This window comes from Tachypleus tridentatus, chromosome 10 (genome assembly GCF_004210375.1).
Source record: "Tachypleus tridentatus isolate NWPU-2018 chromosome 10, ASM421037v1, whole genome shotgun sequence".
NCBI lineage: Eukaryota > Metazoa > Arthropoda > Merostomata > Xiphosura > Limulidae > Tachypleus > Tachypleus tridentatus.
The window spans coordinates 91,316,044-91,342,349 of record NC_134834.1 but is presented as its reverse complement, the minus strand read 5'-3'; the positions used below and the strand labels follow the sequence as shown (position 1 = coordinate 91,342,349).

Below are 26,306 nucleotides of genomic sequence, written 5' to 3'. Positions count from 1 at the left end.
ACAACCACACCAGAAAGCCCTTCTTAGGAGTTTCCTGAAAATACTAACATAAAAATATATGGTTAGTATTAGTATATAGTAATTAAAGAAAATAACTACTTCATCTTTAGATGATGTAAGATAACTGTGAAGATGGTTAATAGTCAGTTGCTACAACCTTACCACAAGTACTTTCTTTTTTGAATATATTATTCTCTAGTGTAATAAGAAAAGTTGAAATATCAGTGTATTAGATGGACACATGTTAGGTTTGAAAGAATCTGGAATTTTACCTTGAATGTCAGTAAACATATTTTGAAAACAGAATGGTCCACCTATCATTTTTTATTTGTTTATTCACAGAAACAACTTTTTTCCTGAAATATTCTATATTAAACTATTTTAACTGAATAACTATATCACTCTAATGCATGAAAATACCTATTTGAAGAATAAATTATGCATCATTTAAATTTCTTAGCAGGTTACATTATAAAATATATGTATTTATCATGAACATTGTTGTGCTAATTCCAACCATTTAGAGAGTTATTTCAAATTAAATCTTTATAACTGACTTCAACTGAAATTTATACAACTTTATTTGCTACCTGATTATGGTTTAGGTTTAATTTTCACAAAATTTAATTGTGATTTACTGTTATACTTGTGTCAGAGTTTTAACTTGTGAATTTTTATGACTTACTTGTGTTTTGTCATATTTTACTGGCTATTTAAAAGGCCACAATTTTTCATTTGATTGAAAAATTTAGTTATCTATTGTATTATCAATTATATCCTGTGTTACACACTGAAATGCAATGCATTCCAGGGACTGGCTCATGCATTGTGTGCTTATGTATTAAAAGCAGTTGTAGTATACATATACTGTGTGACCTATGTAGAAAGATAAAATTTTACCAGATAACACTATTGTTCCAAAGATTTCACATTAATTTCAGTTATAGTAGTTTTATGTGGTTATATTTCAACTTCTTCAGTCAATGTTTAAAGTGGTCATTATATAGGAGGTTAATTGTGAAAGAACCCATGTTTTGTGGATTAAAGAAATTCCTGATAATAGGAGTTTACCTGTGTGATCTATGATGCAGATTTTTTGTAAACAAGGGTTCTTGGGGAAGTCTTGGAATTATAGGCTAATTTGTTTGGCATCTATTGTTAGCAGAATGTTTGATTTTACTTTCAAGCATTATTTAGAAAATCTTAATTTAGACAGAAATCAATAATTAGCATAACTTTTTTATGTTTAGAAATTCATAAAAAATTTTTTAATTTGTTTTGAATTGTTGGGAAAGTTGAGATGTGAATGTAGATTATTGGGTTGATAGTAGAAAGCAGGGTAATAAGAATTAGATGTAAATAGTGTTATTCCTTAGCAGTTGATGTGTTACTTATTCTAAATGCTAATTGACATCATACACTCTGGTGCACAGTTCTAGCAGCTGTTGAAGTGTCAACTCATTAAAGTTTTGTTGTTTTTTAATTATGAAACCTGTTGTGTATCTACAACAATCATGTTGTAATGGTCATGTTTGGGATTGTTTGGATTACGTAAGTTATTAGCTCTGGGTTCTGGGTTCAAACTGTGATAGAGCAGATTTCTGAATACCCTATTACATTATAATAGCATGCAGCTAGAGGTTCTCTGATTTTGATAATTGAGATGATTGTAAAATAACCTATGAATGTACCTGGTTAAGTATTTGCTCTAATTTATACTGTGTGTGTGTAGAGGTGCTGTGTAATATGTTGACGAGTTAAAGGTGCCTGGTTATGTTACATATTATTTTGTGGGCTTAAGATGATCCTTGTTTAAATGAAGGGGACATTTTGCAATAGTTAGAATAGGGATTACCTGTATGAGATTTTACTTCTAACAGCTTTGTTGGTAAGAGTACTTGTTTAAGAAAATTATAGTGTGCAAGTATCAACTAGCTTGGTTAAAACAGGTTTCTTACCATCCTGATTCATTTTAAAGTTTTTTTTTTGTATATCAAAATTATATGCATATGGATACTAGTTGTTGAATCAAGAAGATATTTGAAGAATTCAAGGTATAGTAATGTTAATTTTCTTTTGCTGTGGACAATTTGGAGACTTGCTTCATTTTAGATGATTTATTTATTTATTATACTAACTTCTCTCTATAGTTGGACTTTAGTCCTTGAACTCATTGGCCAGCTCTTGTGTTTGTGAAAGTGATGTATGTAGTGCAAAAACCAGAGCTCATGCACTGAGCTGATTCTCCTCTTCCAATTCTGATTGTACATTAAATTATGTGACATGCCATTGTTAAGCAAGTATACACGTAGTGTTAGAATTGTGACTGAAATTTCATTGGTGAAGTGAGATTTAACTTTGTTATGTAAAGTCCTCTTCTCTAGTTAATCATAACTTTTTGCTTGACATTTTTTCTAAAGCTTAAAAGGGACTAGCTGTAGTGTGAAATCATGTAAATGAGTGTAAGTTTATATTATGTCCCTTAATTTGTGTATACTGTAATTGTAGAACTTTAAGTTTCACACCATAAAGAAAACTGTACTTGAAGTACTTATGAAATGTTGTGCTGAAGTTAAATTGGTTAATATTTTTTTGCTAGCAACATCTTTTATATTTCTTTCAAATATGATGATTCACCTAATGAGATTTTTGTAACTGAAAATGTTTCATCTGTCACTTCTTTGCTGTTGTCAGGGATGATTTGAGAATTAGCCATTAGCTTTCTTGTTTTACCCAGTATCTCCTGTGAAATTCCTACTTTTCTAACTATTATAAACACATAGTATGAAATTTTTACCATAATATTTAATTCCTAGTTCTTATAATTTATTTGCCAATTGTGTTGCAGAATTTGCTATCACCTCAATTTGTTCAAATCTGCTAATAAAAATGTTGGAAGGGTTGGATCAGGCAACAGACAAAACACTGGTACTAGTAGGCTCAATTTGAGGTTGCCTGACATTTATGCTAAAATGTAATTAGTTTGTGATGCTCCTTTTAAATGTTTAACAGACAACCAACCAATCACAAAATAGTTTGATACTGAAGGTATCTAAATATGTCAGAAATGTACAAACTCAGATTCAAAGTGTAATTGCTGATGATTAAAAATAATCATCATAGACTTACGTTTTAAGTTGTTTAATCAAATGCAAAAAGGGTATATATTTTTCACCCAATTGTTTAGGTAGACATTTTTCTTTTATAGTACTTTTTTTTCTATGATATCATTTAGATTGAAATTAATTTAGATAGAGATGGACACAGTCCAATGAATATTGTGTCAAGCAAATAAACAAAGTTCCAGAATTGTTTTGATTGAGAATGAACAAACATATTCAGTATTACAGATTTTGAAATACTTCCAGTCTCTTAAGTTGTTTTAAATACCTCACAACATGTTTTGTGTTGATTCAAGAATCTGGATATGTAATTACAATACATTACAGTACAATATAAATGGTGTAAGTATATTATGATGATAATGTGGTGGCAATTGCATAATGTTCTTTCACCATTATCTTAATTGAACCACATGCAATTGAGGAATTAAGATGTCATTAAAAATCATAGAATAATTAAAAATAACTAGGAAATAAATATTCATATTTATGCCTGTATCATATATAAGACTTTTCAAAGTCAGTTACTAGTGCTATTTACCAAGTAGTGGTAGTAATGTTTGTCAATCCATTTTAACTGTGCTATGATACTTTTCTAACAACCACAAAAAGTATGCGTAGACTTCAACCTAGAGTTATAATAATATGTTTGTATACAGTCATCCATGTGATTTACTGAACTTGGGAGACATGATTATTAAGAAAATAATGAAACATTTCTAGAAGTAGTGATATACCTGAGTAAAGTACCTGATATTGAATATTTTAAGCATGATGCAACAGCCATCAAGTGAGACATCATTGACATCATAACACAGTATGGTGACTTTAAAAAGTAACATCACAGTGTAAAAATGATTTATTTTTGATAAATAAACAATTCTTACAGTTGCATACTAGAAATTACTGAACCATACAAGTGATGGTAAAATTTATGGAAAGAAAACCATAGGAAAATAAACTTAAGGTTACTGGCAGATTGTAACTTTGTTGGGTAAAGTTATTTTACATATAACACTGTGTAACATGAGATGCATGAAAACGTAAATTGTATGAAATTAAGAAATAGGGCTACATGACTAACCATTAATAATTACAAAACTCAAGTGTCTGAAATATCTCTGTAAAAGCTTGGCAATTATTAGAAATTGCTAATTAATTAAACATTGTGTTAGTTGGAATGATCAAATTCTAAAAATCTGGAAAAACTAATTTTGATCAGATGATTATTTTCGCAACTTTTAACACTAATTAAGCTGATGAACCTTGAATTAATTGAAGATAAGAAAGCATAATAGTAATATATTTTGGTTACTTAGATAATTGGAATTGTTAAAAACTAAATTTGAAGAGGGCAAAAAGACCCTTTTCAGCAAATTATATTAAATGGGTACAAATATTAAAGATTTTTAAATTTAAAGCATTTTTTACAAAAGGAATTAAAATAAAGGGTTAAAGGATGAAATTAAGTAAAGGAGAGGAATATAAAGGTTCAAAGTTCAATTGTAAGAAAGTTTTTTATTTTTTTTCTAAATTGCACAGGTTATTTAAAACAAACTTGATTTGTAGTGAGTTGTGTTATTTGGAGTTGGAAGCTCATTTATAATAACTTTGTTTGGAATTAAGCACAAAACTACATAATGGGCTATCTGTGCTTTGCCCACCATAGGTATCTAAACCAAGTTTATAGTGGTATAAGTTTGCAGTTTTACTACTGTGCTACTGGGGGCCAATAATAGGAAGACTTTCTTTAATCAAAAGTTAAATATTAAATGGTCCAGTTGAGATGACTTTGAAATGTTTAATTATGATGGGATGGTCGTTGGTTTTGCTGTTTATGTGAATTGCAAAGGTTGCAGGATTTGATATTTCTGCTCGATTTTCTTGTATGTTTGCAGGTTTAATTGATACCTTGTTTCTCCAATATAAATGGCATTAAAACTACTACATATGTATTTGTACACTATCCAGGAACACACAAGAGTATGTAATAGGCCTTTGGACCTATATAAATTTTGAATCTTGAAAGGCAATTTAAATATTTTTTGTAGTTTAACCTGTGGATAAAATGTTTTAATCATTTGTACAATTTATGACTTTAGTTTGAAACTGTGTTTGTCTAGGAAAGGAATGACTAGTCTAATAGGTATATATATATATATATGGTTTCCATAGGGTGTTCAGTTTTGTTAAAAATGTAACCTTATACTCCATTTTCTACATAGAGCGTCTAACATCTGTTCTTTCTCTTTATACTAAAATAACCGTCTTATGGAACATTATAATAAACAATGGTATTCCTTGCATTTTATTCAAACTGTAACACACAAATTAACATAATTGAACTGCCATGGAAATTTATACTGTTGACAAATCTTTGTTATTACCACTGTACTGTAAACTTACGTATCACTGATACACTGTAATTCTTGGTAATGTTCATTGTATGTTTAGTTTTATTTTTACATGAGCTATACTGTTGTCTTTAAAGAATGTTTAATTTTTAATTTCTTGTATTCAGTAATGTAGATCCTGTAGAAAGTATAAACTATTACCAGCAGTTAGTTATTCATAATTGTATAGTATTCATTAAGAGAAATGTTTATATTTTTAATGGCAACCCTGTCTAGTTAAGAGTTGTAATACAAAAAATAAACCACATTGATCCTTGCTTTGTGACAAAGTTTTATCATGTTGGAAGGTGTGAGGGACAGGACCATAAAATTGGTTAAACCTAGGATATAGAGAATTATTTAGAACATCAATAGGTAGGATTCAGCATTCATGGATTCATGCACTGCAACCAGTGGACCTAATCCATACCATGAGAAGACCTTTTCCCCAGACCATGATAATACCATCTCCAAACTTCACTATTTGGATATCACACTTGGATAATGTGCATTCTCCATACCCAAACACATCCATCATAGTGGAATCCACAGGGCCAATTTACATTGACCTGTGGTCTGGGTTCAGCATACCTTGTCTCATGCCAATCAGTGATGTACATTTGTTTTTTGTAATCAATCACCTGTAAAATTTCATGGCATGCAGCTCTTTGTGTGTCATGGAAACTTGTAAGATTGCCTATGGCTGCTCGCCTCTTCAAACACAGACTGTCTAGAGTTTAATGGCAAGATGAGTTAACCAGCCTTTTCACGGTGTGCTGGGTCCTGTAAGCCAGTACTTTATGCTTACCTGGTCATTTCTTGGGCTTCTTGCCAGTTGTAAAGTTGGGAATGTTTAATTGTTGCACAATTGGTCATGCACACATTTTCCCCAAATGACATCTAACTATCCTTCCTTTCTGGAACTTTTAGTTTTTTCTGGGTACTCATCGTGTGGTGTACAAGTTTGAAATGACTTCTGAGTGAACCACTGATTACTTTCATAGGCCAAATTATTTGTACATTTTGTCATCATACACAATTTGAAGAATTCTGGTAGTTTGTATGTTCTTAAACATAATGAGTATGAAGTGAAAGTTAATGGAATTAAGTAGAATCCCATTTACAAACTTACATAATAACCAAAACAAAGATTTCTAAAACATGTAACTTTCTTACCATACACTAGGGTCTCTTCATTAACTTTTAAGCCACTAGTCGAGAGCAAGTCGACTATCCATAGTTGGTTGGCTGATGATGCTTTTTTCTTTCCAAGATCCGTAACTTACAAACATAAAACAATTATGTTCAGAATGGAAGTAATTGTGAATAATCAGTAAAGATCATTTAATCACTTTAATAAATAATTACATTAAATATTGTGTTTTTTTTTCTTATGGCAAAGCCACATTGGGCTATCTGCTGAGCCCACCGAGGGGAATTGAATCCCTGACTTTAGCTTTGTAAATCCAGAAACATACAGCTGTACTAGTGGGGGACCATTAAATATTATGAATATAACAAATTGATTTGGATCAGAATAACAGAATATTTGTATAATCTCGTGAATAGTGTATCAGTATTGATCAACAGAGAGAGAAAATATTTTGCTTGTCTGTTGAATTACTTCCTTTTATGCTTTCAAAAATAATCAGTTTGAGCATGTCGGGTTTGAAAACCTAATGGCACAATTTTTCCACAAGAAAGCAACAAATTCAGTGTTTGAGTGTATCAAAAAGTTAAAATCAATACTCAATATTAAGCCACTAGCCCCATGGGTCTAGTCTGTCAAATTAGCAACTCATCTGAATGCATTTTGTACTTATTCAAGGTTACTGTGTTTGTGTTAATGTCAAGCATTACAAGTATGAATATTAGGTATATAAATGATTATTCTATTTTTGATTAGTAAAATACATTTTACCAAAGTTGTGATCATTGTACAAATCCCCGTAGCTGATTTTGTGTCTTTGCATGTCGAATATCAAATTGAAATTATGTTAGTAATAGGTTGGTTAGATTTTGTAACTGTTACAATTCTTAATATCTACTTTCAAGACAATACAAAAATTAAAAGTAGTGTAAGAAATAGGTGTGTGTATCACTCTCCAGACAAACTTTATCTGTAATCAGTTTCTGAGTGTTGGGTGGAGTGAAAGTGATGTTACAGTTATTTTTCTTACTGTTGTAGTTGTTTGTCATTTGTGGGTTTTTCTGACCCCACTTTGTGATAAAGCTTATTACATATGGGTCATTTTAACCCCCACTATCATTTGTGAATAAAAATATTTTACCATGCCTGTCGAGGAATAAAAATTTGATTCTTGTAATTTTAAAGACCAGTTTGTACATTTGGAAAACAACCATTGTGTTGGCCCTTATACATTGAAGTTAAAAGTATTTTATTAACTTGACAAATTCAAATACTGTGATTTTAAATAACAAATATTTTCACTTCGTTCCCCAATACCAGCATATACATGTTCAACTTCATCTGTTAGTGACTGCTAATCTTAAAGAAGTTGCCATTCAAACAGGTAATTGTGTTCTTGGTCCATTTTATGAATCTGGTTTCAGAATTACAAAATTGTATGGAAATTTTAGAGCAAGGTTAAAGTAGTTTGCTTTTGTCATTTAAGTACAAAGTAAATTGTGTATTTAAATTTAACTGAATTTGTTTTGTATTTGTTTTTAAAATTAAAAAAAAAATTTAGTTTGTTAACAGTTATGTTTCCCCAATTAATTAGTTAATTTTGTTTCAAGTGAGACTTTGTCATATTTGAAGAAGCTGTTAGTGTGTTATTTGATATTAGCCAATTAGCTGTGTCAAGGAGTCTTAACGTGGGTGTGATTTAAACTTCATAATAACTAAAAGTATTTGCAAAAATAATTTTCAAGTCTTAATGGTGTGGAAAAAAATTCATATGTGTGTTATGTTGTCACTGAAAAGAAGGCTGAACCCAGTACTAGCAAATGGCACATTTCACTATCACGGCTATAAAATCTGTGCTGTTTTGAAGTGAATAAGTCTGAATGTGATATTTGTTTTTAAAGTAAAGGTGTTTGTTGCTACCTCAGGTTTTTTTTTTTCTGTAGCTTTTACTTGTCTGTTTTTGTTACACAGTATCTAGCTATACATACTTATAAAACAAAAACGATGACATTTAATTTGTTTAAACCTTATGTTTTGCCATACTTTATTTTCCCAAGAGTGAATAACATCACAGAATACAAATAATTTGTCTAATTCTTGAAATAAAATACAAGATGTAGGCACTAAAATTGTGAACCCTTGATAAAAAGAAATGTGCCAAAATCTTGATTTTCAGCAAAATATTTTTGTGCACTTATATTTTGTCGTTATTAGTTATCACTTGTAGGCTATGGTTTTTTCAGTAAGCTCTCAAAACTAATAATAAACTAATGTTGTTTGAAAGTTAGTTTTTATAACTGTATATCTTACATCCTTAATTATTGAGGATAACTTGTAGGGTGTTACTTTTTGTCATTCTGTCATCACAAAATATTTTGAACTATAGGAAAAAAATTCCTTTTGTTTGTGGCTTATTCATCTATTGATTGTTTATTAAAAGTTTTTTTGTTGATGAAAAACCTTGTTTATTGCTATGCTGTTTTTATAGAACATAGTACTCGTTTAATTCAAACAAAACTGTAACAAAATAAACTTGTGGTATATTTTATGACCATTTTCAAAATATTTTTAGTATGGCCCCAGCATGGCTAGATAGTTAGGGTGTTCAACTTGTAATCTGAGTGTTGTGGGTTCAAATCCCTGTCATGTCAAATATACTTGTCCTTTCAGCCACAGGAGCATTATAAAGTGACAGTCAGTTCCTCTGTTTGTTGGTAAGAGTAGCCCCAGAGTTGGCAGCAGGTGGTGATGACTAGTTGCTTTCCTTCTAATATTACACTGATAAATTAAGGATGGTTAGTACAGATAGCCCTTGTGTAACTTTGCATGAAATTCAGAACAAATTTTTGATATAACTGCTTGTTAAACCTTTGTACTAAGAAACTTTTATTACTTCTAATTTACAGTAAACCTGTTTTCTAATTTTCTTTAATTGGCATTGGACTTCTTAAAGATAATTTGAGTGTATTATAAAAAAGTTAAGTGACTTATTTAAGAGCAGGTAAAGAATAACCATTGCTAACTGGACAAGTCTTTCAAGTGTAGTGGTGATAATAAGTTTTGAGCATCATGAATAATTATTCATAATTTTGTGTGATGCTTACTATGATGCATTGTTTTTGTGGTTATCTACTTTGTTTAACTGGAGAAACTGTGCTTTAAGTGGGTTATTATTATCAGAAGATTATGCTAACTTTCTGTTTCAATTTTGTTTTTTTCTACATTTTTACTTCTGGTGTTGACTATTTTTTTTATTTCTAGTGACATTAATTCTGTAAAAATTTGTTTATTAGGCAAATTGTATAATGTATTTGGCTAATGAAGAATGATTTCATAAAATGTGTTTATTATTAAACATTTATTATTATTTTCACTTATTAGTGATTGTTCAATGGAGTGAATGGTTTTGGTATATTAATTTTTGTTTTTAGAAATATTTAATGCTATCTTAAAATTATTTGTGTTAGTTTTTTGCAATTTACATTGCTGAGTTGTAATTTAGATGTGGGGAAAAGGCTTGGTAAGTGCTTGTTTTTACTGGTTGTCTTACATTTTATTTAACACTCATGTTTACTAGAAAGTAATGAAATTAAACACAATTTTGTTGTGTGAGAAGTTTGAAAAATTTAACCTTTTAACTGTGCAGTTTATCTCAAAAATAATTATAATTTAGCCAGAGGTTCGAGAAACTAATATGGTGGGTGATCCGTATGAAGAAGATGAAGATAAATTGATGGAAATTGCTAGAAAGTTTGAAGAGAAATATGTAAGTCAAACTTTTTATTTATAATAAATGCCCCATTAATTACAGTTGATGTGTTTTGATACAACTAATATAAACATGATAATAGAGATACACACTGGACTCATTTGTTTAAGTAAGAATCTGTACTCATCAATAAATTGTACACATGATCTGTTCTTTTTGTTCCTTAAGAAACTATAATTTGAATGAATTAATGCATTTAATAGGTGTCTTTTGAATTTTCACATTCTTTCATACCTGTGTGCAGCCATCTTGAGGTTTATTCAGTATGACTTGTGTACTAACTACTATTCATTGCTGCTCATATATAGTGCACTTAAACTTTGCAAGTTTTTATTTATGGTTATTTTGATTTACATTTCTAGTAATTTGCCACAGTAGCATTCTTTAGTACTTAATAAAAAAAAAAAAAAAGCCTTCTTGATTTTTCTTTTCAGATCAAATTTTACCTCTTTGTAATAGTCTGTCCACACCAGATTGGACGATATGTATAACTTTATTTTGATGATTAAAGTGGGTGTGTGATCTGAACTTGTATGTTTTTATATTGTACATGCTTGGGCTGTAGTCGCGTCTGCTGTATTTGTACATTTATTACTTTAATAGCATGTATATTTATCATCTGGCTTTTAATATTTGGTATTAATTTTCAACCTGAATTTGCTAACAGGGTCCCAAAGTTGGAAGAAAGAAGGAGAACTTTGGAAAGTGGGAGGATTACGTTGATAGAGGCATGGGGTATGATGAAACAGATCCTTTCATTGACAACGATCAAGCAGTAAGCAGAATCTCATTTGATGCAAAAATAAATGAGTTAGAAATTGAAGTTTTAATGAAGTGAAAAAACAAATTGGTGTTCCATAAGTTTTTGTAATAAGTTGTCCTGATAAATAGTTTCAACGTGATATAAACAAGCTTTTAATACTTGACTAACTGCATTACATTAATCATTTCCCCACTTCTAGGTGAGTAAAACTGTAAATACAAAAGGACTGATCCAGGTGTAATTGAAGGTATTTTCCACTTTCTCTAAGTGGTCCAGTGTGGCCAGGTGGTTAGGGTACTTGACTTGCAGGCTGAGTGTCATGGGTTCGAACCCTTCTTCCACCAAACATGTTTGCCCTTTCAGCCGTGGCATCATTATAATGTGAAGATCATTCATGCTATTTGGTTGGTAAAAGAGTAGCCCAAGAGTTGGCAGTGAGTGGTGATGACTAGTTACCTTCCATCTAATCTTTCACTACTAAATTATGGATAGCTAATGTAGATTGCCCTTGTGTTGTTTTGTGCAAATTTTAAATCAAACCAATTTTCTAACAAGTACAGCTGTTCTACATTTGCAAATACAGTTTTAATAGTCTATTCATATTGTAATATTTTCTATTGTTTGTTTCATACAATTGCACAGTTGGCAAAAATTATGGGAGTATAGTTTTATTGGTTAAGTTTGATTGATGTGTATTGTGTATACATGTACTGAAAATACAAGGAACATACATTTATGGACTTTGGTATTGTATAATGTGAAACTTATGTGTTGTGTCCTAACTTGGTATTTTACAAGATAAGTTTTAAGCAACAATGACATGACTAATGGAGAATGTGATTATTAATAGAGGCTTCCACTAAAAGCATGAATATTTTTCTTTATATATTTCTGAACAAATTTGAAGCAGAGAAGTTGATTCAGCTTTGAGCTTCTACCTTTTGTCATATTTTATTCTCTAACTTGTGAGTATGAGGTGAATGTAACCAATAGCATATCAAGCAGTGATATCACATTAGGCTTATGAAATGTGTTGGACATTTAGAATCTGTCCATAATCTTTGTTCTCCAATCATCTCCAGTGCTGGAATTAACTTTCTGAAAGTCAAAAAAGAGATCAGGGCTTTTTAATATACATTTTAATACAAATTCATTGGATGACTTGGAATAAATCCTGTACCTTTTTGTAAGATTCTGTCATATTGCTTCTTATTGCTATGTTTTCGTAGGATGATCTCTAAATTGTAAGGGTTTACTTCACGTTTGCATTGTCTTTGACACTTGTCCTCGACAAGCTTTTCCTATATACTGCTGTGATTTTCTTTCTGCATAAGCTTCAGAAGTTGCTATTAGACTTTAGAATCTCTTTTCTTCATTTACCATCATCCAGTCTTTGGTGATTGTATAACCTTTATTGTCAAGCTATGAGGTTTTCATGTTGTCCCCCCTTTATATTTGAACATAGTAAAGTGGTAATACACTGTGTGGTACAACTGCATTTTCTAAAAGATGATCAGAAATGGAAGAATTAAATGTGTGAATGGAAAAATATCTCTTAAGAAATAGTTTTTTTTCACCCCTTCTCTTTTTTGTTGTGCAGATTAAGTATCAGGTTGAGTAGATTATGTTAAAATGATTTTGAATATGAAAATCAAGTTACGACAATTAAAGCTGATGTATACTGAGATCATAAAGATTGGATATTTATAATTTCCAGAACAGGGCTGTACCGTTTACTTGGTGGGCAGAATACAGATATCCCATTGTGTAGTTTTATATTTTGCCACAAACAAAAACTCTCTCTCCCTCTCTTTATATATATATATATATATATATGATGTGCGACCTTTTTGGCTAGAGTGCCTAAATATTCTTGTTCTTTTATTGCTTTTAAGCATGTAAGGCTGGCGAAGTTCATTTAAACTTGAATAGAAGGTGTAACCCCAATGCAATTTGGGTCTTGCTTTTGCCGATAACTTAAAAACTAGGACATATTACATTATGTCTCACGCTATTATTTGCACTCTGATGTTGGATATTTATTATGTGGCTGAGATTTTGATTTTTAAATAAAGATTGGATATTTATAATTTTCAGAACAGGGCTGTACCGTTTACTTAATGGTTTTGGAAAAAATATAGATAATCTGTGGATACAAGGACTATTCTGAAAGGGTCTTGCAACAAATTGTACTCCTGCCACGATAAACAAAAGGTATTTTGCTGTGGGTGGAAGTTTATGCAAATAAAGGTCATCAAAATTCATTCCTGTTGGCCAGATAGTAGTACTCGTGAAGAAGTTTTGTATGGAAATGTGACAAAAGTAATTTGTACAGAAACTGATTTTTGTCATAACTGCCAGTTGTTTCATACATCTTACAACTGGAGGATAAAATGAAGATTTATGATTTTACATGTGAATACATGCTAATCATGTTTTTTGAGTAGCACTTATGGATTTCTGTGCAATTTGATTGCTGAAATGAAAACTGGAAAGCCATTGTCTTTGTGTATAGATTGCTTCTGGAGAACTTGCAGGAAAGAGTGGTGTTGTTTGGACATGAAAACCTTACAGTGGAGCTTTTTGCAATTGGCACTGTGATGCAGGATTGTTGTCAAGATGCATAGTCATCAGTAGAGCATGATTTTAGTTTATCTTGACTTTGTGTTTTCCTTGTTTTTTTTTTTTACTCTCATTGTCATGATTTTAATTCAAGCAACTATATAGTTCAGAAGATACCTGGTAAGTTTTGTTCATAAAGGATATGGTGTTTGAAGCGGCATTAATGTTTTCTTGTTTTCCTTTAATATGTGTGCATAGTTTATTGTTCACTTAACAGTTCAGTGGAAGATTTTTTAGCTTTTCTGTTTGGCATCAGCATATCTCAACGCTGCAGATCTTTGTATTAAAATTACTGCTTACCAGCTAGTTGTACTGCATAAACGTTGAGGTTGCTTCTATTACTCTGTTTTTATCATATTGAAACATCTAATGCTACCAATATGAGGTGTTGTGTTTTATGTTTTCTAAGGACTTGTTTTAAAGTTATTCATTTAATCCTTTCCCAACAAGTTGCAGGTCAAAGGCCATATCATGTTTCCCGACTTGCATTCAAAATCTTATTGGACTACCATTTTATGAATTTATGTCAATATATTTAAAATTATATTGTAGATTATAATTCAAACTTTGTTATTATATAAGAGTTAATTTCTGAATTTAAAAGTAAATGCGAAAAACACACCTAAATATCGATTTTTGTAAGTCGTAGTATGTTGAATGCAGCAGTGATTAAAATTGGATGTTTTTGATGTCAAAATACTAAGTCTCTGTAGTTTTATACAAGCTAGAACATAAAATAAGAACTTAGTATCTTTTTATTTTGCTGAGATATAGCTTATGTACTGAATCAAACATAGTGACCCTGTTCACCTCTTTCCATTTTTGGAAGTGGTTCTTTAAATACACTTACTTCAATATATGACATGGGAATAACCAATTGACAGCTTAGAATGTCCCTTTAGTGGTTTTCTCAGCCATTTTAATATGTTAACAGGCTACCAGTTTCTTTCAAACAAAGAGTTTACAGAGCTAGGTTGTATCTTTAGTCTGCTTGAACTTTCATGTTTTTTTTCATATCCAAATATAGCTTAGTTACTAAGCTTGGTAAACTATAGTGGAATTCTGTGGTATTGATATAGTTAATTTATGATTTTTTGTTATTTTGTATGTAAGATATAAAAATGTTTTGTTTCATATTCTCCATGTGCAAAATGCTAAAAGGCTTTTAAAAGGCTTAGCATCCTATGTCCAGCAGCAACGTGTTCCATGTTCAAAGGTCATTGCTAGGAGGGATACCTGTTTACTTTCCCTCTATTTATTGTTATGTATTTTAAGAAAAGTAAGTTTAATAACTTGTTTTTAAATAGTAATAATCTCTGTACATGTATAATAATTGAAATGTGGCTGTATATTACAAAGTACTAGTCCACTAAAACACAGCCAAGACAGGATGACCTTGTAAACCCTATATGTCAGTTTTATAACATTTGAATACAGTAAAATGAGTGTGCACCACATCAATATAAGTTATGTAATGTTAGCTAGGCATGTTTTGAAGGTCAATATAATAAAAAAATATATATATTTAATTTTATGAAACACAAGATTCTTTGATTAAAAATTTGTAATTTTGTGTTATAATTTGTAGTCATGCTAACAAAAAAAAAAGAAAAAGAGGCATAATTTATATTTATTACTTTGTATGTGATGGTTTTGAGGTTGTTTGACTTTAACTTCACATAGTTAAGGTAAAGAAAATAACAGATAAAATTTAAAGTTTTAATTACAACAAACATTTGAAATAATTTAGAAGATTTTTAGAAATTACACAAATACCATTTAGGATTTTTGGGATGAAGAATATTTTTAATCATATCACTTTGCACTTGGCTAGTAACAAAACATATTTGATATTTTCACAAACAAATGTTTATTACAAAGTACTTCATTAAAAAAATTCAGATTTTTTTTTTGTACAAAATATTTTATAACGCTCATTACAATTTTACCAAAATTTGTGAAAATACACACAATGCATCAAAAATTATAGTATAAATTCTTAACATGAGGAAATGTATATAAACTCATGTTATACCATAGCAAAGAGGGCTAATAGAAGTATTTTTCAGAACAAACGTTTTTGTGAAATGGTCAAAATAAAATGTTTGTGCATTTCTCAAATTTTTTTTTTTTTTTTTTTGCTGATCGTGATTAAATTAATATTTTTGTTGTTGTGTTTCTTGTGCTTTGTGCTAGTTATTTTTTCAGTAACATTTTATTTGAAAACTAGAATTACTGAATAAGAATGTTTTTTTTTTTTAAAATGTTGAACATATTCCAGAAATTTTGTATAACTATGCAATGCAATAGTTTATTTGTTATTCTCATGTGGGTGTTTATATAATAATGTTTGGATGTATGTAATTTGTTTTCACAGTATGATGAGCTTGTTCCGTCAACCCTGACAACACAGTATGGAGGATTTTACATCAATACTGGGAACTTAGACTTCAAAGTGGTTACGGATTCTGATTCTGAAGGCAATCGAAGTGAACATAAAGTAAACAAAAGAAGGGTTTGTATGTGATTTGTGCTTTTGTATCATTGGTCCATTGCAAATTGGGTTCCAGTATGATTTAAAATATTTTCCAAAGCCAAATATGTGCATGTTTAAAACTCTATTTGGTAGTTATTTATCTTTTGGTTTAACCCAAACATAGTTTGGTTATCTATATAAAGTATGCACATTTGTGTGAGTGCTTCATTATAATTAACAGGTAATAATTTGTAATATTTATTGTAATATTTGAATAGAAATTAAATTTTTAGTTTTTTCACACCCTAATTTTTCCCAGAGTTATAGCTAACTTGTATAGTAATTATCTTCACTAGCTTTGTACATCATGATTAAGTAAAAATAACTTCTAGTTTAGTTTTCACTGGAGAATTTCATAAGAGATTGTAAATAATGTGTTTCTGAAAATACTTAAAAGCTGCACATTCTTGCTTTGCTTGTTATTCTGTAAGTATACAAGAAGAATGAAAGTTTAGAACCATAATTTAGAAATGTTGTGTGTGTTGGTTTAGATTTTAAAATACCTAAGTAGTCTGAAGGAATTGAGGCTTGTGTCATTTACGCTGATCGTGACAAAACATGAGTACACTTGCAGTAAAAACAAAGTCAGTTTATTGTAGATGTTTACATAACAGAGAAAAATATAAAATAAATGAGTTAATGTTTTCCATGGGTGTAAACAGTTTGAGATACTACTTTGAGATACTTTGAGAGTGTAAAGTTTGTATGTAAATAGTCAGAAGAATTAAGTGTGTGTTTTTATGGAAGTTTTAAAAACACGACAAACTGAGAAGAATTAAGCATGTTTTTATGGAAGTTTTAAAAACACGGCAAACTTTATGCTTTTAAAAGAATTCTAAGGATGTTTTGGAGAAGATTTGTATCATTTGTAGAGCTGGCCGATAAACATCATTAATCAGTGTAACCGATTACCTATTGGTGTAAGTTACAGTAATAAATTTTATATAAAATAATCAGTTAATCAAAGTTGTGATTAATTAGATTAATGTTATGAAAATAATCAACTAATTGTTTATTCTAATTATCCAAATAATCTAAATGTTGCCAATATGGTTTATTTTTTATGAGTTCAAGGTTGTTTACCTTATCTAATGAGGTTAAAATAGTCCTCTAATGCAGAAGTGGTAATGCTAAAATCTGAGGTTTGATTATATCTAGTAAAAAGAGTACACACAATCTTCTTTGTATGGTTGGGCCAAACCTACAAATATAATTACAATAATAATCAATCAATTGAAGTGAGTAATTCTGATGATTATTAGTTTTGATTAATCCAACTCTCCAAGCCTAATATGAGAATTAATCAGTTAATAAGCAAATTCCACTTATTTCCCAGCTCTAATTATTTTGTGTTGTTATTGTGTGTTAAAGTAGTGTGATGACTAAGTTTGCTGCATGGTAATAAAGTATAATCAATATTTTTTTCAAATTGAAAAGTTAATCTGAATTATACACTTCTGGAATGTTATTTGATAGTAACTAAGAAATTTGAATTGTATAAAACTACAATGATGTATGTTGTCTGAAAAATCATAAAATAAACCAACTTAAATGAAGTTCCTTTTAGTTATATAAAAATTATTACCATTCTTGTGTAAAGTAGCTGTGAATGCATTTTTTTCCTCTACATTCAATATTAGAAATTATAGTTCTAATTACTGTAATTTCTTTTGTGCTACAAAATAATTTAGTGTATGCATCATATTTTTATAGTAGTTATAGATGGAGTTAGTTTAAACTGAGCTGTGAATTTATTGATATGATCTTGTGTATGTACGGTTATGATCTTGTGTATGTACGGTAAGAAAGGGTTTTACACATTTCTTAACTTTTAAAACGGATATTTCATACTGCCAAAAATCACTGCAGAGGAGAGGAGAGAAATTTCAAAATGTTATAAAGAAATGGCATTTTCTTCATTTCTAAGTTTTTTGAAATAGTAATTTAAGCATGTCACACTTGAAAGTTGAACATGGTGGTTTTATAAATAGTTCCCATGGAAACCTGAGAATTTTTAGTTTAGTTTAGTTTTTGATAGTGGTTTTCTTACTGCTAATGTTGGATTGTTATTGTTCATATTGGGAAGCTACACAGTATTTCTATTTAACAAGAATTTTTGTAGTTAGTGACTCTGGATGCCTTAAGGGTTGTCTGTGGTGTGCAATCGTAAGTCCAGGTGGTTAAGGCACTTCACTTGTAATCTGAGGGTTGCAGGTTTGAATCCCCATCACACCAAACATGCTCACCCTTGTAGCTGTGGGGGTGTTATTCAGTTATGGTTAATCCCACTATTTGTTAGTGAAAGAGTAGCCTAAGAGTTGGTAGTGGATGGTGATAACCAGCTGCCTTTCCTCTAGTCTTACACTGCTGAATTAGGGATGGCTAGTGCAGATAGTTTTTGAGTAGCTTTGCATGAAATTCAAACCAAACCATAAGTCTGTACTTTATATAAAGAATTTACATACTTATTTGGGGGTTACATTGGTACTTCAGGATTGTGGGTGGGAATAAAACAAAATACACACAAACCAAAGTATAATATTAATAAAACATTTATTTTAAGTAATATATGTAATTATAACTGAATAAATAAATAAATAAATAAATAAATAAATAAATAAATAACACACACACACACACACACACACACACACACACACACACACACACACACACACACACACACACACACTAGGTTTTTGATCAATTTTAAGTGTTAATGAGTGATAGCAAAGAATACTGATATGTCAGTCACACTGCTTTTATATATCCAGTGCAATATCAAGTCTTAGTATTAACAATTTTTAAATTTCAAAAAAAGCTAAAATTTAGCATGGGTATTAAATTATTTATTTAGTTTTTTACATGGTTATATCTAATACTGCTCAAATACTTGGGCATTGAAATAATTAATACTATTTTCAAACTGGTTTTGATTTAGTGTGTGTTTAACGCAGGTGTGTAATATTATCTTAAGAAATTAATAAATTTTTTTGTTTATTGGTTGTTAAATAAATGAAGTAAACTACTCTGTTCAAAGAGTGGGGTTTCATCTTATCTCAGTTTAAATGCAGCTAAATTTGTTATTTATATTTTATAATCCTTTTATTTTCAGAGAAAACGGCATAAAGATACAATAACAAAAGATAATAAGAAGCGAGCAAAGTTAATAAAAGACAGTGGAGATGGTTCGCTGAAAAAAGCAAAGAAACATTTGAGGTAAAATTTAACACATTTTTCATGCTTATATTTAGACATTATTATCTTGTGAAAGCATCTTTCAGAAATTTAACTATAAAATTTGTAAAACTTAATACACATGTACTTGCTTGGAGAAACTAATTATGTAATGTTCATATGATATGCATGGAAGATATTAGGGGAGTAGAATAAACTAATCAGTTTTTGATAAATTTGTAATATGAGAAGGACGAACTTAAAAATGTAAATACACTTTTTTTTTTTTTCTTTTGGCAACCTATGACAATTTATGTGTCAGCATCTTTTTGTCTTTACAAAGATTTCTTATTGTATTGCTCACTAGACATCTCCAAAAAACAATTGTTAGAAATATAACTCCTAGCAGGGACCATTATTGTTTTATAAGAGTGGCTACTCTAACAGGCCAAACAATTGGATTTGACAGTCAAAGTGTTGTTGAGAAGAATAGTGTCAAGAAGCTGTCTTCTGTATAGTCTGCCGTTTACAAGTAAGGACATCTAGTACACACAGCTCTTGTGTATCTTTGCTCAAAATAAAAAAGCAAAACAAAAAATACCATCATAGCAACAGAAATTGCTTGATAAATATTCAGTTAACTTAAATTACAGCTTATCTGTCATCATTCAACAGTATTCAGGTTAATAAATATTTTCAAATTACATCAGTAAAAACCATTAATTAGTTTTCATTTATGTTTACTTCTGACAGGTCTAACAAGCTTAAATGGGACAGGTATACTGTGGAAAAAAACGTTTTGTGCAAAACCTTTTTAAATTATAGAAAATAAAGATCGCATGTTCTTGTTTATATTATTATGCTGCAAAGGTCAAACTCAGTAAACCGATACACTTTCAAATACTTTTGTCTTGCATATTTTGAAAGTAACACTATCTTCCACCATATGTTCCAATAATTGATTATAGCTATTTAACATTTCTGAGTATAATTCTTGCTGCTTTTATGGAGCAGTTTAATTGATCAATGTTCCAAACTAAAATGAGAATGGGCAAAGTTCTAAAAGAATGCTAAAATAAGGCATTACTATTATTTAAGTTTATTATTTACTGAGTAGTATTTCAGATAGAACAATATTACTGCTCCTTTACTGTATTTGTTATTTTCAATTAAGATAACACTGATAACCTCTGCTAAGTGATTATAGAAAGTTCAAAAACTAATGCAAAGTTCAAGTATACTTTCAGTGAATATCTTCCTTTTATCATTTGATGAAAACTCAAACTTTGGGTTATTTTTGGACTTTAGAGTATGGTAAACAGTTTTTATCCCTGACATTGACAATTACTTACAATCCAAGATTTTTTTCATGTATACAAATATTCATAACTGGAAATTTAAGCAATAATCCATTCATTCCTGTTCCAACTCTGAAGAATTATTTCTTAAAACAGATATGCACTTTCTGCAGTGCATGATTCCATATATGTTATGTCAAGTTGAATTAGAAGATATACTAAAAGATAAGTGACCAGAAGACACTTGAACTTGGAGCGGGCATCAGTGTATGAAACTTTTCTAAAAAATGACTTTGACAGTAGGGATGTGGAAACAAGTTTCTATAGTCATAGAGAGGCCATAGAGTGAGTTATGTCACAGTAAAGTCATAGCTCAAAGATGAACATATATAAAAATAGCACCATCATTAAAATATGATGCTCGCTAAAAGAAAGCAATACATGTACCATTTATTTTGTGTTCTGTATGTTAATCAGTTAGTTTGATTTAAAGTGATTATTTATGTGAAGGTAATGGCATAATACACCACTTTGATTATACAACTTTTATAACAGTTGATGAGGTGTAAGGTAATAAAGTGATAGGTTTATTGCACATGAAGTTGGTTTTTGTTTATCGGTGGCACACTAGACGTTAATAGTATCTACCTAACATTTACTGATTAATAGAGAATGCTACTAAAGGTGTCTGTTGCACTCAAGGTAACTGACTTTACTATCAATATTATCCAGACATCATTACCAATGGATTCAGGTCAATGAGGTGTTTCTGCATTTTCACTGAATTAGCTGTAATTAATTAGAGTTGGTATATGTGTGAATGCAAAATGTAAATGAGAGTACATTTGTTGTGCAGTGTATAATCTTTAAAAGAATTCCGTCTATTGTAATAATCTTGTAATGTGTTTAAAATGTGTACAGCTTCAAATTTGTATGTAGAAGTAATCTTAAGTGTTTATTGAAATACACTTAATGTGTGTTGTTGCATTCTCTGTATGTCATCTTCATAACTTGATTCACTTTCACCACTAGCATATACCAAAATTTTGTTTAATTCAAATCTGAAGCCTGAAGTTTCATGTAATTCTTTTTAGCATTATGTAATGTTAAGATTTTGAATATACAGTGGTTACTCATTTACCACAGTGCCTTAGAAAAGCAGAAACGAAAGAGTCAGCCTACAGTTGCTGAATTAATACAGCAGTATAAATCACAAAATGTACAACAGGAATGTAAAGAAGGCAATGAGGAACCTCCTGTTGCTGCATCACTTAACATGGACGTAGCTCTTGATGCTGAAGAGAATGTCAAGATTGAAGATGCAATTGAATCTGTGATAAAGGCTGCAAGAGAGGAAGATGCCAGTAGTGGAAAGGTGATTTCTACCACAGCTAGTAGTGATAGTGAGGAATTGAGACAAGCTTTAGATTCCATTGATGCACCTAAGTTGCCTGAAAATCTTCCTTCTGATCTGGATGAGTTATTAACCAATATCAAACAGGTAACTAGATTTGAAATAATTAAGGTGCAGTAAGCACTTTTTGTGTTATGACAGCTCTTTGACATTTGTATATTTTTTATTTAATGCTATTTACACAGTATTTCTTTGCCTCTTTAGACTAAAGATGTTTAAAAGTTAAAAAAATAAACTGAACAAATGCTGATTTAATATTATACTTAATTAAACAAAATATTCATCACATGAATTAATGTAATTGAATGTAAAAGTTTATCGTACATTGAGTGCCTGTTTGTACATGAATTAACATCATACTGAAACCTTGAAGTTCATCATAAGTTGGATATGTTGCTTGTTGTACACAGCTTAAAATATTGAATTAACTTCATACTTGAACTCAAAAGCTTCTTGTAGGTTGGATATGATTAACATCCAGTGTATATTGAAAGTAAGAGGTAACCTTTATTAGATTTAGTTTCCTCAGTTCAATATTTTATTAAACTACTTTTTATTAATGTTATACCAATTAGAATATCATAAATCCTTAGCTGATATCACATATTTCAATAGTATGTATGTTTTAAGGTCTTAATTTAATAAGGCAATATGTTAGAATCCTGAATGTCCTCTGGTGTGACACATGCAATAACTTTTGTTTTAGCATGTCATTATCCCTATTTTATCTTGGAAGTCTAAAATTAAGCATAAATTATTCTCTATAAAATTATTATTTCTCGGATAAACCATGTTTATTATAGTCTTCAACTTTGTTTGCCTATAAAGCTATTGAATTGAAAATTAGACCCTACCTGTCACACCCACCTGCCACATTCTCTTTAAGTCATTGATAGTTCACTCATATGTTTAATTATATGTTACCTATAACCAATTCAAACTCAAGGTTTTCATCTATCAAATGTAATGTTGCAAAACATTATATACTGAATAGTTAATTGTCAGTTTCGCTCGGAGTATTAACATTGTTTGTGTGAGAAATTTAACAATGGGCTTGGATGAATTTGTGATGTCTTGTTGTGGAATTTTGAGTTAGGGGAGATAAACTAGCATATAAACTATGAAGATTTACTGAAAATAAACATTTGAAATGTATTTAGTAAGTCTTAGGGATGATCACACAAAAGAAGTTTGTTTTCAAGATAAGAAAAAGTAATTTTAACTTTAACATGAAAATTACTTTGTTCATGGACTAATCAAAACAAATACTCTATATATTTATAGACAAATCTTTATTTTATTAAAAATACTTTACTAAAAATGTGTTTTGTGTGTTAAAGACTTTAATAGTAACTGAAATACTGACAACACATTTTGTGAAGAAGCACACACTATATTGAAAGTTAAAAGTATTAAATTTAAAAAGACTAAACAAGTACAAGAAGTTCACATGGTTGGTTATAAAGACTGAACCTGTGTTGAGAGAGTTAATTCTGTTGCTATAGGTTTGGTCAGTTTGACTTAAAAACTGACCACAAATTGAGTTTCAAAGTTTCTGTACTATTATTTATAATATGTTTTGTATATCTTTAGAAAAGTTTACACGCTTTGAGTAAGCATTAAGACTTATTTGTAGACAAAGCCAGAACTTTTAATGAAGTATTTTCACTAAACATTTATCCATGAAAATAGTGAAAGTGTTGACTGATCTGAGTGCAAAGCAATTTTCTTGTTAAGACTAAAAATACATTTCTACATCTGAAAGATTTTGAAGTTCATTTGCTTAGTCTCTGAAACCTAAGTAAATTTCAAATGTTTTTTTAAACATAACTTAATATTTTGTGGTTTTTTTCCATCCTAACTATACAATATCAGAAAATTTGACCAATCTTCTAACTGTGAAAACAATCTAAATTACCATTATTTTATTTCTAGAATTACTTCACATTGTAACATGAAACCTCATATTTTTTTTTTGTATCCTAAATAGCTTAAAACCTGCAACAGTGTACATCTGTTTACAGTTAAAGTTGATTGTATTCCTGTCATAAAATATGTAAATCACTTGACAAACTTGGAACTCATTATTCATGTTGAATTACAAAATGTACAGACTACATGCAAATTGCTTGCAAATATATTGTTTTGTTTTTCTGTTCATTTTTTTTCCTTCCCCTCAAAATCAGCACTTGTATCTGTTGTTATTGTGGGGGCCTTTGCTCTTCAAATTCACAAACAGTGGCTGGAATTCCTTTTGACTTTTTTTTTTTTTTGGACTTTTTGTATCTGTTAACCAGTTCTGGAATGTTTACTCTTCTCTTACCTCCCTCCTGTTATGGTAGCTATGTGGTTGGGGGAGGACTTATTTTTGGATCTAGGACCTTTCTCACACACACTTGATGTTGTGTAACATTGAACATTCTGTTCTTTTGTCTCAACTGTGTTCAGCCTGTCTTTGCCTACTAACTATCTCTTTTGGTTATCAGGTATTGCATTAATTGTTCTTTCTCTGCATTCATTTTGGATATGCCATCTAATACCTAGTACAGTAGCCCTGGAAATTTTTGGTTTTGTTCTTTGAGGTCCTTTATCCTCTTTTGCGAGGCTCTTTTCTAGGAATTGTTATGGTGGCTTTACCCTGCCCATCCTACTTTCCTTTACCACTTCTCAAATAAGATTTCCTTCTTCATTGCCTCTGTCTATTAGATGGGGATGCAATTTTTGTGGAGGCAGGTCTTCTGATGTTTGTATATTGGATTAATGTCTACTTTCCATCAGTGTGCTCAACCTTGTGTGTGTCTGTTAGGCAGGCTCCCATTTCTGTTCCTACTGGCAGTTCACCTGCTTATTTTTCACTCACTCATTTCCATGGCATTTTTTGTCCAACCGTCCTTGTTGCCTCTGCTTCAGAGCATTTTTTAAATTTTATTTTTGGGTGTTATTTATACATTTCTTGGGAACTTCCTTTTTGTTTGTGAACTATTTCTTTTGGCCAGTCCTTGTCTTGTCATTGTAGTAACTTGTACACCCCTAGATCTTCAGTAGTCTAGTCCTGGTTGTATAGGTCTCTTTAGAATTTCTTGCCATCTTTTTTTACTCCAGGCTTCTTCTATTTCTCCTCATTCAGTCCTGGTTGTCATTTTGCTCAACCAGTACTGTCCTGGTCATACTGCTTTCTCTATACATATCTTTTTGTTCATCTAGACCAGGGGGTGTGCAACATTTTTCGTCGGTGGGCCATATAACCAACTTCATCAATCAAGCGGGGCCACTTAAAAAACAAGCTTATTTGTGTACATGCACAATAAATTAAAAAAAATTCTCAAAATGCAAGCAATAATATTTTATATTTTTGCATGAGTGATCATTTTAGTGCGACACTTGAAATTTAGAGTCCTTGCAGAGCTTGTCAATATCAGCTTTGACAGAAGTGGTTGCCACTCTTAACTGACTGGTCAAATGTTCATCAGTCAGCTGACTTCTACATTTGGTTTTGATGAGCTTCATTTTGGAGAAAAATTGCTCACAGCAGTAGGTGCTACCAAAAAGGAGGCAATTCTTTGTGCATGACGGACAAATTGGGAAACTTTTCACGCATTACACAGAGTTTGTAAAAGTCTAGCAAACTGTTTTCAGAGAATTTCCTTTTAGTGTCCATGTCAGCCTGCAGTTCAATGAGTTCCATTTGGCAATCATCAGGACTGTCTTCCACTGCCAAATCAAAAGGTTGAGCAAACAATTTCAATCTAATTTCAGTTTGTCTGAAATCTGGAAATCTGTTTGCAAACTCATCACGCAGCTTTTGTACACTGGTTCCATATTTGGTGCAATCCAGATTAGGAAATTCCAGTTTCCTGGTTGCAAGACATGTAAAATGGGTCAATATGGCTCTTCTCAACTGAACCTGAAAAGTTCCAATTTCTTCTCAAAAGCACAAATATGCTCAAACAACTTATTCACAAGTTGACTTTTCCCTTGTAGTTTTAAGTTTAAATCAGACAGATGCTGTGTAATGTCTGTGAGGAATGCTAAGTCATTCAGCCAGTTCTCATTGCTCAAGAA

General features: G+C 30.6%; 1 protein-coding gene across 5 annotated transcripts in view; it reads left to right on the top strand.

Annotated features, from left to right (window-relative positions):
- Window positions 1-26,306, top strand: part of LOC143229847 (uncharacterized) — a 63,009-nt gene that overhangs the window by 9,284 nt on the left and 27,419 nt on the right. For 3 of the 5 annotated variants that reach the window (XM_076462677.1, XM_076462676.1, XM_076462680.1), the window contains exons 2-6: window positions 10,339-10,431; window positions 11,102-11,209; window positions 16,197-16,334; window positions 19,471-19,574; window positions 21,977-22,331. In XM_076462677.1, the coding sequence (XP_076318792.1) occupies window positions 10,339-10,431; window positions 11,102-11,209; window positions 16,197-16,334; window positions 19,471-19,574; window positions 21,977-22,331 (798 nt within the window). Of the gene's footprint in view, window positions 1-1,179; window positions 2,055-10,338; window positions 10,432-11,101; window positions 11,210-16,196; window positions 16,335-19,470; window positions 19,575-21,976; window positions 22,332-26,306 lie in introns of those variants that run through there. The other 2 variants (XM_076462681.1, XM_076462679.1) reach the window with 2 other exon arrangements.